Source organism: Ochotona princeps, chromosome 6, assembly GCF_030435755.1.
Source record: "Ochotona princeps isolate mOchPri1 chromosome 6, mOchPri1.hap1, whole genome shotgun sequence".
NCBI classification, from domain to species: Eukaryota; Metazoa; Chordata; class Mammalia; order Lagomorpha; family Ochotonidae; genus Ochotona; species Ochotona princeps.
The window spans coordinates 87,552,959-87,566,018 of NC_080837.1; the positions used below are offsets into that span (position 1 = coordinate 87,552,959).

A 13,060-nucleotide genomic window follows, 5' to 3' on the forward strand; every position below is an offset into this window, starting at 1 on the left:
CCTCAAGTTCAGCACACATTGCTGGGAACTGGGAGAGAATTTGTCGTTCATCCCATTTTCTTGGTCTTTATTTTTCTGGCTTTTCAGTTACTGGGCAAGAAAGAAATGCTCACACCCATGAAATAGTGTAGGTGTCTGTGTTTGCCCTGTTCTCAGAGGGCTGCGTCACATTGCAAGGTGCTAGCGTGTCTGGGATTTTCTCCTGAGCCACAGCGCCATGGGAGTGATGGAAAGCAGACCCTGAGAAACCAGAGGCCTGGGCTCCAGATAAGAAGAGGCAAGGCAGCCAAGTAGCCGTGAAAATGCTCATTTCCTGACTGCAAACTGTGAACACGCCCATCTGCAGAGTGTCCACATTTAGAGTCCTTGGTCGAGAAGCTGGCAGAATTGGCCAACTCGGTCATTCCCACCATGAATACTTTCTGAACATCATCACTGTGTGAGCACAACAGTGACGCATGCAGTGACTGTCTGTTGACAATGGATGAACACATAACACGCTCTTATTTAATCTCAGAAGAAATGCTGGCTCGGCTGGCATGCTGACATAGCAGGTAAAGCTTCTGTCTGTCCACATTGGACCGTCCTCTGCTGCCTTCCCAGGCCAATAGCAGGGAGCTGCATCAGAAGTGGAGCAGCCCAGACTAGAACATGAAATGTTGGCACTTGCAGCTGAGGACTAGCCTGTTGGGCCACCGCACTGGCCCCATAGCTATGCCTTCCAAAGGAATAATACAGATCTCTACAAGAAGAGTGTGCTGAAGAGGCCCAGCATTTTGTCAGAGGTCACCCTGGCGTGTCCTTCCAGGATCTGAATTCTGTCCTCTGTCTTCCACGCTGCAGTCCTACCACTCGATCGCTCTTGACATTTGAGAGTCCCCAAGACCGTCCCCAGTCTCAGTGGCTCCTAGAAAGCATCACAGAGCTCAATAGCAGCCGCTGCAGCTCCTTATAGTGAGGGGCTCTGGGTAGGAGTCACAGAGGGAAAGGTGTGTGGCAGGTCCAGGAGCAACCAGGCACGGGGGAGTCCTCCCCAGAGGTGGCTGGGCAGAGCTGAATCTGCCAGCAGTGGCCCATTGCCAGCCTGAGAGGTTCGCCACAGTCGGGGCCCAGGGTTTCTACTGGGGTTCCAGGGGTCAGCCAGGACCCATCACCCATATGGCCCAGGCCCTGGGTGAAGATCCTCTAACCCAGCGGAATAGTGCACCGGTGTAAGGCCAGCTCTCGGAGTCCAGGGAGGACGGCAGGTGTCTTGCAAGTGTGCAGGATTTGCATACTCCAAGTGCAGGAAGTCAACTTGGCATTTCACTGGCAACACAGTATGGGTTTTCTGCCTCACAGTCCTGGTCCTGCAGGGGTCAGTGTCCAGTGTGTTCATGGCCGCAAGATGCTCTGTTATCTGCTATCTGCCCTCTGGGGATCCTGGGTAATGCCTGGGAGGGGAGCGTCTTTATCCAACGGTGGGAAAGAACTCCTCCCAGCTCACACACATCTGAACTCACACACATTCTGCTCCCTGCAAAAACAGGACTCCTCTGTGCTCTGACAATCTCTAATTGAAGAGCAGAACATTTATTTTAAAGTGTGACAGGTGAAAGCCTTGTTTAAAAATATAAATAAACATTAATTAGCTACAAACATGACAGCCACAGACTCACTCCCTGCTGGGACCATCTGAGAGGTGGGTGAGAAGCAGCTGAGTGCTAAATGCTACTCACAGTGTTACAAAGCTCTCCGGCGGGCACAGCCAGGCGCCTGCACAGCCGTAGCTCAGCAGTCTCCTGCGGGCCCGCAGAGGCGCTGCCACCCACTGTGGTCCCGGCCAGCACCGGGGAGGCTCTGCTCAGCCTCACACACGGCGGGTGCAGGTCTCAGCTGCTCTGGCTGCTCTCAGGGCATGCATGGAGTAACCTATGTTCCCGGCACTGATGGGAATGTGGGGGGATGAGGGACAGTGTGCAGTGGCTGCAGGCGATTGCTCAAGACCAGAAGAGACACTCAGCTAGGGGCCACAGAGCAGCATTCCCATGCTGCCTCTCCAGTCCATCCATGCACCCATCCGCCACACAACCACAACCCGCACGGCCACACAAACAGCCACACACCCATCCACCCACACATCCACCATCCACCACCAACCTACACTTCCCCACTCACACACCCAAGCACCCATCCACCCACATACCCACCATCCACCACCCACTCACACACCTACCCATCTACCCACAAGCTGTCCACCCTCACAGCCTTGCACCCACACACCCACCATCCACTACCCACCCATACTCCCCCACTCGCACACCCACATGCCCATCCACCCACGCACCCATCTACCCACACACCCACCACCCACCATCTACCACCCACTCACCCACCCACACACCCATCCATCCACCCACCTACCCGTCCATACTCCACCCATCTATACGCCTGCCAATTCACCCACCTGCTTCCACCCATTCACCCACCTGCTTCCACCCATTCACCCACCACACACTAGTCCACCCATCATCCTCCCAGCTACCCACCCACCCATCTGCCCATCTGACCATCCACTTACATTCCCAGGCACCCTCACCTTTGGGCAGTCATCTACTGGCCTGTTTACCCGGTATGTGCACACAGTAGGTATTCTTGGTGCCAGGGACACAAAGAGCATTTTTAAAATGGTCATTTTATTTGAGACACACACCGTTCCCTTTGGTACAGAGTGGAGTCAGACCTGCGAGGAAGCCAGGTGTGGCTGAAGCCCAGACAAGGGCTGAGCCTCCTCCTCTCAGGGTTGTGGAGCCTGACGCTGAGAGGTGCCGAGGGGGCACGGCTGGGAGTCTCCCTTCGCTTTCACAACCTCAGCGAACCACGGTTGCACCCAGTGACGAGTGGCTTTGAGAAATGCTGTGTTGTGTGAGTGAATCTGGGCACTCACAAGGGTATCCTCTGTGTCTCCGTGAAGTTCAAGGTCAGGATAGGCAACTGTGAAGGAGGGTATTAAGACAACCAAACGGATCTACAACCTGAGGGGGGAGTTACTCCCAGCCCACTTGCTGAATGTGCTTCCCACCAAGGCATGGATGTACCCCAACACAGAAAATGAGAGATCCATAAGCCAGAGGCTTACCATGCAGTGTACGGACAGAGGCCGGCCCGTGAGGCTGACCTGCATCGGGAGTGTACGTCAGGCACCTGTGCAAGGCTTCACCAGTGAGAGGGGCAGGAGGAGGCGTGGAGGGGCCGGGGTGGCGTGTCTGCCTCTTTGTGGTGTTCCCGGTGGCAGGAGGTCAGGGCTGAGGCCCCAGGGAAGGATAGCCAAGACAGCACTGAGGGGCCCGGAGCAGCAGCTCACCTGTTCCTTGGTCCATGTCCAGGGGCTGGAGCTTTGGACCCTGGACACGGATTGATGTGGGGTCCCCAGGCTCCTGCTGGATGAGCAGGTGTGTGTTGGTGAAGGGCTCCCAGTGCACGCTCATGGGCTCATTTATTACCGTTTACAGCTGGCACAGAGTCGCCACCTCCCGCCAGAGGAGGGCATGCCGAGCGCAGTCCTGTCTCTCCTGGACGCTGTGGAATGGGAATTTTTGCTCCTGAAATGGTTTTCTTGGTCTTGTTTTGTCTCCCAGGCCTGTGTTTCTGCTAATCAGTCTCTTTAGAAGTGTGAAAGGGACAGTGTCCCCTCCTAAATTCCGTCCCCGGGGCCACGTGTACTTGGACAGTGCTGTTCTCTGCAGGTGACCCCTCAGAAGTGACGCAGGACGGGCTAGATGGGCTTTTGTCCTTAACAGTCTAACTTGTTTCACTGATTCACGCTAGCATCATTAAATCCGCAGCTGTGCTACTGCAGGAGAAATGCACCCCCTGCTGGCGGCCACGGTCAGGGGGCAAGGTGCCCACTGGGTCTCTGGCCGGAGGCAGCTCAGTCAGATTCCACTTTATTATTATTATTTAGCGTGGGACCCCTCTTGTGGCATCAGGAGGGCTGCTGGCCCATAGAGACTGTCTCCATCTGGGTGGTTGCCGAAGCTCCTGGGGGCACCCCTGGGAGAAGTGAAGAGTGCTTCGTCAGTTCCCTGGGTCCTTCCAGGAGCCCCCCTGGGCCTTGGGCTGGAGGCCCAGCACCCTGTGTTCGATTCCTCGAGCAGCTTGCCGCATCCGCCTTCCTTCCTCTTGGAATGGGGGAAGGTCAGCATGGGGCAGGGAGGGACAGTGGGGCGCCACTGCCTCGGTCAGGTTTTCCTACAGCTTCGGCAGAACTGTCCAGGGAGGGTAGTTGGAGTGAGTGGAGGAGCTGGCTTGTCCTGAGCCCCTTCTCTGGCTGGGGGGCCGGGAGCCAAGCAGAGGAAGCCACAGAAGGTGGTGTGAGGACCGGCTCCTTCCGTGGGCTCCAGGGCTGTCCTCAGATGTGTCCTCAGAAGGGTGTCCGAGGGAACTGGCTGAGCAGGTGGAGCTAGGCACTGTGGTTACAGCCAAGGGCCCGGTAGCACAAGGCAGCCGTGGTTCCCACCAAGGCCCTCAGACACGAGGCTCGATGCTCCAGTCTGGAAAGACAGGCGAGCGGGAAAAATGACCACCAGCACTTGGCCTTGGGGTAAAATGAGGAAGCAAGGGCAGCTCTGAGGCCAACCTCGTGGCATGCACAGAGCAGGAAGGCTGGTGGGTCAGGACCCATCCCACCCCAAGGGTGTGCCAGACAACTTGGGACATGATTAGGGGCTCCCCGTTCTGTTGAAGTCCTGGGCGTGGTGGGGGTTGGGGGGTGCCCTCACCCCAAGTGCTGCAGCCTGAAACTGGGGTAGGAGCAGAGGCCTGTCCAGCCTGCCACGCTGCAGGGGTGGTGGCCAGGTCATCACTGTGACAATGTCCTTCATGTGGATAGCTGGGGAGGGGTGGTTGTGGCTTCAGGGGTGCCTGCCGGGGACTCCATGCCCTGGTGCCCACTCTTGGGCTTACCTTCCTGCCCGCAGACAAGGCTGGACTCAGGAACAGGAAGCAGCCGCAGGGCCTCAGCCGAGCCCGGCCCTTCGCTGAGGAGCAGCCTGGCTGCATAGCTCTTCATCAGCGCTGAATAGGGGCTTTGAATGTCTGATTGTGGAAAGCTCCAGGAGCCAGACTGGGAGAGAGGGCATCACGGCAAGTGGCGTTGCGCCCTTGGGGAGTGTGTGCAGACAGTGCCTCTTTCCTGGCAGTCCACATGCACTGTGCGTTTATGAACAAGCTAAGCGTGTGACGGCCTGCAGCAGGTGGGAAGGGGGGCTCTGATGTGTCAGAAGGCAACAAGGCCAGTGTGCTGTGCTGCTCGAGGTGGTCTCTCCGTGCAGTGAGAAGGGTGGAGGATCAGGACAAACACAGCAGGGCACACAGCCTTCTCCTGTGTCCTGGCCCCTGGGGGAATCGCCGCAGAAGTCGGCCACGTGCCCACCCTGCTGACTGCCGCTGGGAAGGAGCAAAGCAGGTCTTTACAGAAAGCCTGCTTTTTAGGGTGTGCTGTAACCTTGGCCTCTAATGGCCCAATTTGAGTGAAAGGCTCTCATTTTTGCAACGGGAGCAGATCAAACAATGTCCTCTTAGCTGGTCAGGGGTGTCGGCTCTGCATGCGGCCCCTGTTGTTGACTGCAGTCCTGGGCCAGGATGCTGACAGCGCAGGAGAACCATGCACTGGGGGAGTGCTGGCCTCTGCATGTGCAGACCTGGCTGACCTTGGACTGGAAGTGTTTGCAGAGCATCGCATGGGTACCTCACCATTACCAACACCTCTCCTTGGCACTGTTCCCTGAACAGTCCAGCATAGCCACCATGTCCAGGGCACGTGCCTGCTGTTGGGTGTTACGAGTCTTCTAGACATGATGAAATGATTACGGGAGTGGGTCATGTTACGTCACAGGAAGGGTGTGTGTGGTGGGGTCATTCGTGTCTGCACATTCCTGGTCCCACTTCCCTGTGGACACCCAGGGAGGGCTGTGGGGCATCAGCAGGAACAGAACAAGGTTGGGAATGGTTCTGTGGAACCCTGGACCCTTGGCAGGCTAGTGATGAAGTCACCATGCCACACAGGCCCAGGCGCTGGATGTCACCTGCAGTATCCCGTGTTGGCCGGGCTCCCCAGGTTAGCGTATAAGGAAGAATGGCCATTTGGGGTTGTCAATACCTTCTCCAGAGCTTGTCTCTCTGCCACTCCAGCCTCGTCCTCACTGTCCTGTGGCAGTGACGTAAATAATTCAGAAGTCCAGCTGCTGGGAAATGGAGAACACAGCAGTTCCGAGCTGCAGAGCAGTACTGGGAACAGTGTTGGGGGAAGATTGAGCAGTGGGGAGTGGCAGGGCAGTGGAAGGGCGAGTGTGAGAAGTGGCATGGGCAGTGAGCTCTTGAACCAGGGGCCTGAAGAGATTGCAGAGGGTCGTGGGTGGGACTGAGGGAGGGAGGTGTGTGGGGAGGATGGCAGCGTGGCGCTGTTCAGCTGACTTGTTGAGCAAGAAGCCCAAGAGCCCATGTTAGTGTGTCAGGCCAAAGTCCAGGGTATACATGGCTGGTTTCCTAATCGCATCCCAGTCCGTGTGGCCTGCTCTGCTGAGGAAGGAGTAGGGCCAGCATGGGTCCAGTGAAGGGCTGGCGGTTCAAGGGGAAGCCGGGTGGCATCAGACAGGCCTGTAGTCTGCGCCTTTCCCGACGCCCCGGGCCTTGGGGAAGAGCACCATCCAGGTGTTCCTCTTGGTTTCTTCCTCCTGCGGCCTCTGAGTGTGTCTGTCCTCGGCTCCTGCAGAGTTTGCTTCTGATCTCCCATAGCTTCCTTTCCCTACCCATGTCCTTGTATCTGTGGCTGTGACCAGGCCCTCCTGTTTCAGGCACCAGGCCGTGTGGCCTTTCCTGGTTTAGACACTGGAAAGCACTTCACCAGGCTGGCTGGTGCCCACACACCCCGGGATGGCACATGCTGTGTTCACACTGCCCTTGGGGGGCAGGCTCAGGGTCCGTGCCTTTCCCTTGTCTCAGATGCAAATCCCCTGCACTCCAGCCTCCCCCTCTCTCTGACTCACGAAACTCTGGTACAGAGTCGTTGTGGGCATCGCAAGACCCTCCCAAGGTCCTGGGCCAGAGTGTGGCGTGCACACTATCTCTTCTTGGTGCCCAAGGTCCAGAGCTGCCCTCCAGCCATGGCTCATGCCTGAAGGGCATTTAGGAGCACACTGGGTCTGGGCAAAGGGGGGCTCCTGGATCAGCCCACTTGCCTGCTAGCAGTGCAAACCTGGATAGCTGAGGCATCTTCTGAAAGTGTGGTCTTGTGAAGGAAGGGGGTGGTAATAGCACTGCTGTCACTGTCTAAGCTCCCAGACTTTATGGAAACTGTAGGTTCTTAGCACAGTCCATGCAGTACTGCACACGGTTGTAAGTTTTAGCCCCGTATCTGCCATTTGGTGAGCATTCGGTGAATTCACTCTCATCATTATTGTTGTTCTGGAGGCAACGGCCTTATATTAAAATTTTAATCACCTGTAATTTAGCAGACCTCTAGAAAATTATTTCCTGGATCAATTAATGAAAGAGCAGGACAGGACTATTGATTAACCTGTGGACACTGGAGCACATGAGCCACTTACCTGCTATATAATTTCACAGGGAGTGAATTAATAACAGTATTGAATCCTCCAGGAGGAAAGAAAAAGCTTCCTCACCAGAAAAAACGAGATGATTAGTGTGCCCCCGCCCTGCCGTGTGAGGGCCGTGTGTTTGCTATGACTGACAGGCACTTCTTTTTAGGGGGATCATTAGAGCAACAGGCAAGCAGAGCAGGGTTTCAACCCTGGGTCCCAGAGGCCAGCTGGCCGCATCCCTGCAGGGTATGTCACTTGTCCCTCAGCCTTCGGGGGGCTTCTAGATTCACTGGGACTCTGTTGCTGAGACACGGTCTTACTTGGTATACCTTCCACGAGGATGATTGGTGCTTATTCACGGAGAGCCTGAGTGGACGAAGCATCAGGATGGGATGGTTCCCCAAGTGAGTTTTCAACTGGTTTCTCCATGCCGGGGCTTCTTGGGGTGGCCTTGGGGTGAGGGACAGCAGCATCTTTTGCAAAATTGTCAGAAAATAAGATTCCCAGGCCCGGCCCAGCTTACTTATGTCATAGGGCATTCAGGGCTCAGTGCAGCACTGTACCCAGCAACCCTTCCTCTGTGCTGGGCGCATTCATATCTGAGTCCATTGCTCTGGGGAGCTCGTGAGGATGTCACTCGGGCTTCACGAGCTGGTGGGAACTGCAGCCAGGGGTGCTCCCCTTCCTCAGCTCAGGAACCCTTGATCCCTTCCTCTGGGACAGGTGCTTGGAGAGAGGCGCTTCTCTGAAGCCCAGCACCATGGGCCCCCTCGGCTCTACTCTCCCGCGAGGATAAAACAGCAGCGTGATCTGAGCAGACAAGCACACTGTTGCCCCTGGAGGAAACAGCCAGTGTGCCCAAACAATCGCACTGATTTGATCATGCCAACCATGGAAAGTCCGGACACTGTGGGTACGAATGGGCTCCAGGGCTGCCACGCGGCAGACCTAATGCTGGATTTGGCTGACTTCCCTGATAGGCGTGCACAGCCTACGATTAACTTATTGGCTTGTGCCATTGGAGGTGGATCTCATGGCCTGAAGGATCGACTGGCTGAAAGCTGTGCTCTGTAGCAGCCGGCATGTAGGAGGCTTGAGGTGAAGGGGCGGTGGCTCTGGTGCTGAGGCTCTGTGTCTCGGGAAGACAGGGGTGTGAGGAGAGAGACAGATCAACCCCATTGGCTCACTTCCCAGATGCCAGCAACTGGGCTGGGCCACGCCAAAGTCAGGAGGCTAAAGCCCAGACTGGCGCTCCTGTGTGGGTGGCCAAGTCCAAGCACTTAAGCCCCCACCTACTGTGCAGCAGCAGAAATCCAGGACTGCTTGAACTCATGCTGTGGCACGCCGTACAGCATTATGCTGAAGCCGTTATGCCAGTGGCTTCCCCTCCTGGTCCTGGAATAGGTGCTAATAACCACTTACATTTAATGAGGTTATTATGCTCAAATCTAATCCTGTTGTTTTCTATTTGCTTAATATGTTCTTTAGTCCACATTTTTTGATATCCTCTCAGGTTAATTGGGAGTTTTTATTATTTTATCTCTACAAATTATTTATGCCCTTTAAATTATGTTTTAAAAGATTTATTCATTTTTTTAAAATTTGTAAGGCAGAGTCTCAGAACGAGAAACAGAAAGAGAGGGAGAGATCTTCCATTCATTGCTTCACTCTCCAAAAGAGAATAAGAGGGAAAGGTACTGGAGGGTTTCATCGGCCCCTGGGCCTGCGCACGTGTGGGCCCTTCAGAACACCCGTGGGCAAGGGGCGATGCCCTCCCACCTCCTCACCCCTCTCCAGCATGGCATTGGGAAGGCACTTCCCCCCTCGGCCACTGGGGGCAGCAGGCAGCTGTGCGTTTGTGGACCAAGAAACGGTGCAGAAACAGGGTCCTTGGAGTAAGAGCACAGCCTGTGGTTGGCTGAGCTCTTAATTTGAATGTGCAGTGGAGGGAAGCATATGTGAGGGTAAATTCCCAAAATACCCAGAATAATTGATTTTAAAGTCAGTTTGGGTGAAAAACATTTTTGAAATCCATGCATGGCTGCCCCATAGTGTGGAGCCTGGAGCTTTTCCATGGGGGCTTTGACTACAGGGGCATGGCTCTCCACAGGGCTAGTGGATTCACCCAATGTGCTCCCATGCTAATAGCCCTGACTGAGACCCCAAAGCTCACGGGGCTGACACCCCTGAGTTGAGCTGGGGAGCAAGGACTGCATGGCCCACGAGGGAATCATTCACTCATCTGGTGGCTGGTTTCCTGTTGACCAGGTGAGGGGAGAAGACTGGGCTGTATGTCTCCCACCACCCTGCAGACTGGCCGTGTGCAGTCATGGGGCTGGTGCTGAGGCCCTCCCCTCAGGCTGGCCATGTGTGGTCATGGGGCTGGTGCTGAGGCCCACCCTACAGGCTGGCCGTGTGTGGTCATGGGGCCGGTGCTGAGGCCCACCCCACAGGCTGACCATGTGCAGTCATGGGGCTGGTGCTGAGGCCCACCCCACAGGCTGGCCGTGTGTGATACTAGAGTTGGTGCTGAGGCCCACCCCACAGGCTGGCCGTGTGTGATACTAGAGTTGGTGCTGAGGCCCACCACACAGGCTGGCCGTGTGTGATACTAGAGTTGGTGCTGAGGCCCACCCCACAGGCTGGCCGTGTGTGATACTAGAGTTGGTGCTGAGGCCCACCCCACAGGCTGGCTGTGTGCATTCATGGGGCTGGTGCTGAGGCCCTCCCCTCAGGCTGGCCATGTGTGGTCATGGGGCTGGTGCTGAGGCCCACCCTACAGGCTGGCCATGTGTGGTCATGGGGCCGGTGCTGAGGCCCTCCCCACAGGCTGGCCATGTGTGGTCATGGGGCTGGTGCTGAGCCCCACCCCACAGGCTGGCCGTGTGTGATACTAGAGTTGGTGCTGAGGCCCACCCCACAGGCTGGCCGTGTGCAGTCATGGGGCCGGTGCTGAGGCCCACCCCACAGGCTGGCCGTGTGTAATACTAGAGTTGGTGCTGAGGCCCACCCTACAGGCTGGCCGTGTGCAGTCATGGGGCCGGTGCTGAGGCCCACCCCACAGGCTGGCCATGTGTGATACTAGAGTTGGTGCTGAGGCCCACCCCACAGGCTGGCTGTGTGCATTCATGGGGCTGGTACTGAGGCCCTCCCCTCAGGCTGGCCGTGTGTGGTACTAGAGTTGGAGCTGAGGGCCACTCTGCAGGCTGGCCGTGTGTGGTCATGGGGCCGGTGCTGAGGCCCTCCCCACAGGCTGACCATGTGCAGTCATGGGGCTGGTACTGAGGCCCACCCTACAGGCTGGCCGTGTGTGATACTAGAGTTGGAGCTGAGGGCCACTCTGCAGGCTGGCCGTGTGTGGTCATGGGGCTGGTACTGAGGCCCACCCCTCAGGCTGGCCGTGTGTGGTCATGGGGCCGGTGCTGAGGCCCACCTCACAGGCTGGCCATGTGTGGTACTAGAGTTGGAGCTGAGGGCCACTCTGCAGGCTGACCATTTGTGGTCACATCTGGCACCCAGGGCTTGCATGTGGACATACTGATGCCACATGTTCTCATTTTTATTAACTGGTGGATATCACATGGGCAAATCTGGATTCAGTGGGGGAAGAAATAGGCTCCTCTTGATGTATGGAATGGAATGGCAAAGGGGACATGTTTGTGTTGTTTGTTAAATTTTATCCCATTTCTCAAGTGTTATAATCTCTTCTGTACTCATGACATGAAGAGGCGGGAGTTGCGCTGCCTCAGCATGTTAGTGTCTCTCTGACCAGGGTGTGTGGGCAGGTAGAATGGTCCTGTGGACACGTACCAGTCCTTGCATGGTTCACTTTGGCCCTTTCACCCCTCTGTTGCTCTAGTGGACGTGTACCAGCCCTGTCCCTCTATTGATCCCGCGGCCACTGTAACAGCTCTGTCCCTCTATTGCTCTTTGGCCACTGTAACAGCCCTGTCCCTCTATTGGTCCCGCGGCCACTGTAACAGCTCTGTCCCTCTATTGCTCTGTGGCCACTGTACCAGCTCTGTCCCTCTATTGCTCTGCGGCCACTGTAACAGCCCTGTCCCTCTATTGGTCCCGTGGCCACTGTACCAGCCCTGTCCCTCTGTTGCTCTGTGGCCACTGTAACAGCTCTGTCCCTCTATTGCTCTGCGGCCACTGTACCAGCTCTGTCCCTCTATTGGTCCTGTGGCCACTGTACCAGCTCTGTCCCTCTATTGGTCCTATGACCGATGTACCAGCCCTGTCCCTCTGTTGCTCTGTGGCCACTGTACCAGCTCTGTCCCTCTGTTGGTCCTGTGGCCACTGTACCAGCTCTGTCCCTCTGTTGGTCCCGTGGCCACTGTACCAGCTCTGTGCCTCTGTTACTCTGTGGCCATTGTACCAGCCCTGTCCCTCTGTTGGTACTGTGGCCACTGTACCAGCTCTGTCCCTCTGTTGCTCTGTGGCCATTGTACCAGCCCTGTCCCTCTGTTGGTCCCGTGGCCACTGTACCAGCTCTGTCCCTCTGTTGCTCTGTTGCCATTGTACCAGCCCTGTCCCTCTGTTGGTCCTGTGGCCACTGTACCAGCTCTGTGCCTCTGTTGTTCCCATGGACGTGTACCAGCCCTTGTGGACCCCACCTTTGCCCTTTCATTCCTCTACTGCAGACGTAAGGCTCCCAGTGAGGGCCCTTCCTCCACCTGGGTCCCCTGACCTGCACAGCAGTCTCACACCTAAGCTCTAGCTGGAATGGAAAAGTCCACCTTTGCTAAGCCACTGAATTTCCATGGGTCACTCTTCACCACATCAGAATGTGGAGGAAAATGACAATAATTATTAACTTCTCTTTGTGTATGTAATCCATTCCTTTTAAGCAGATCTTCGCTATTGACTTCTTAAACGATGCACATCACTCATGTGTATGTTCTAATACTCCTGTTCCCATTCACTCTCTCAGCTTTGAGCCTGTCTACTCAGTCACAAGTCCATTTCCCCAAAGAGCTGTTCACGCCTCACACTTGCTCACTTTCTGTGCACCCCAGGCCCTTCTTCCCCAGTAACTCCATCCACATGGGTCTCCCCAGGCTCCCCAGGGGCTCCACATGGCTGGCTCTGCTGAGTGGAAACTGTCAACGCACAAGAGCCAGGGTGGCAGGGCTGGGTCCGTGTTCATCACCGTTGGGCGTCTGTGTTGCAGGTCTTCTGTGATTTCCACGGCCACTCTCAGAGGAAGAACGTGTTCCTGTACGGGTGTAGTGTCAAGGAGACCCTGTGGCAGGCAGCGTGCCCAGTGGGCTCAGCCAATCTCTTGGAGGATGTCAGCTACAGGGTGAGTCATGGAGGACAGTGGGTCTGCCATGGAGCCCCCTGCCTTCCACAGCGAGCACTGTGATAACATCAGCAGGCTGGGGTGTGTGTGCCTTACCCTGCTTCTTGCTGAGGAGGGGGTTAGACTTGGCTGTTTTGCTTCTGTGTTCTCTGGGATGTGGCGCACTAGCAAG

The 13,060-nt window shown here is 56.2% G+C and overlaps 1 protein-coding gene across 1 annotated transcript in view; it reads left to right on the forward strand.

The window, feature by feature from the left end:
- The window catches only part of AGBL1 (AGBL carboxypeptidase 1), a 508,639-nt gene that overhangs the window by 293,859 nt on the left and 201,720 nt on the right, over positions 1-13,060 (forward strand). Inside the window, exon 20 of the mRNA XM_012929213.3 lies at positions 12,757-12,888. Within this exon, the coding sequence (XP_012784667.3) occupies positions 12,757-12,888 (132 nt within the window). The remainder of the gene's footprint in view (positions 1-12,756; positions 12,889-13,060) is intronic.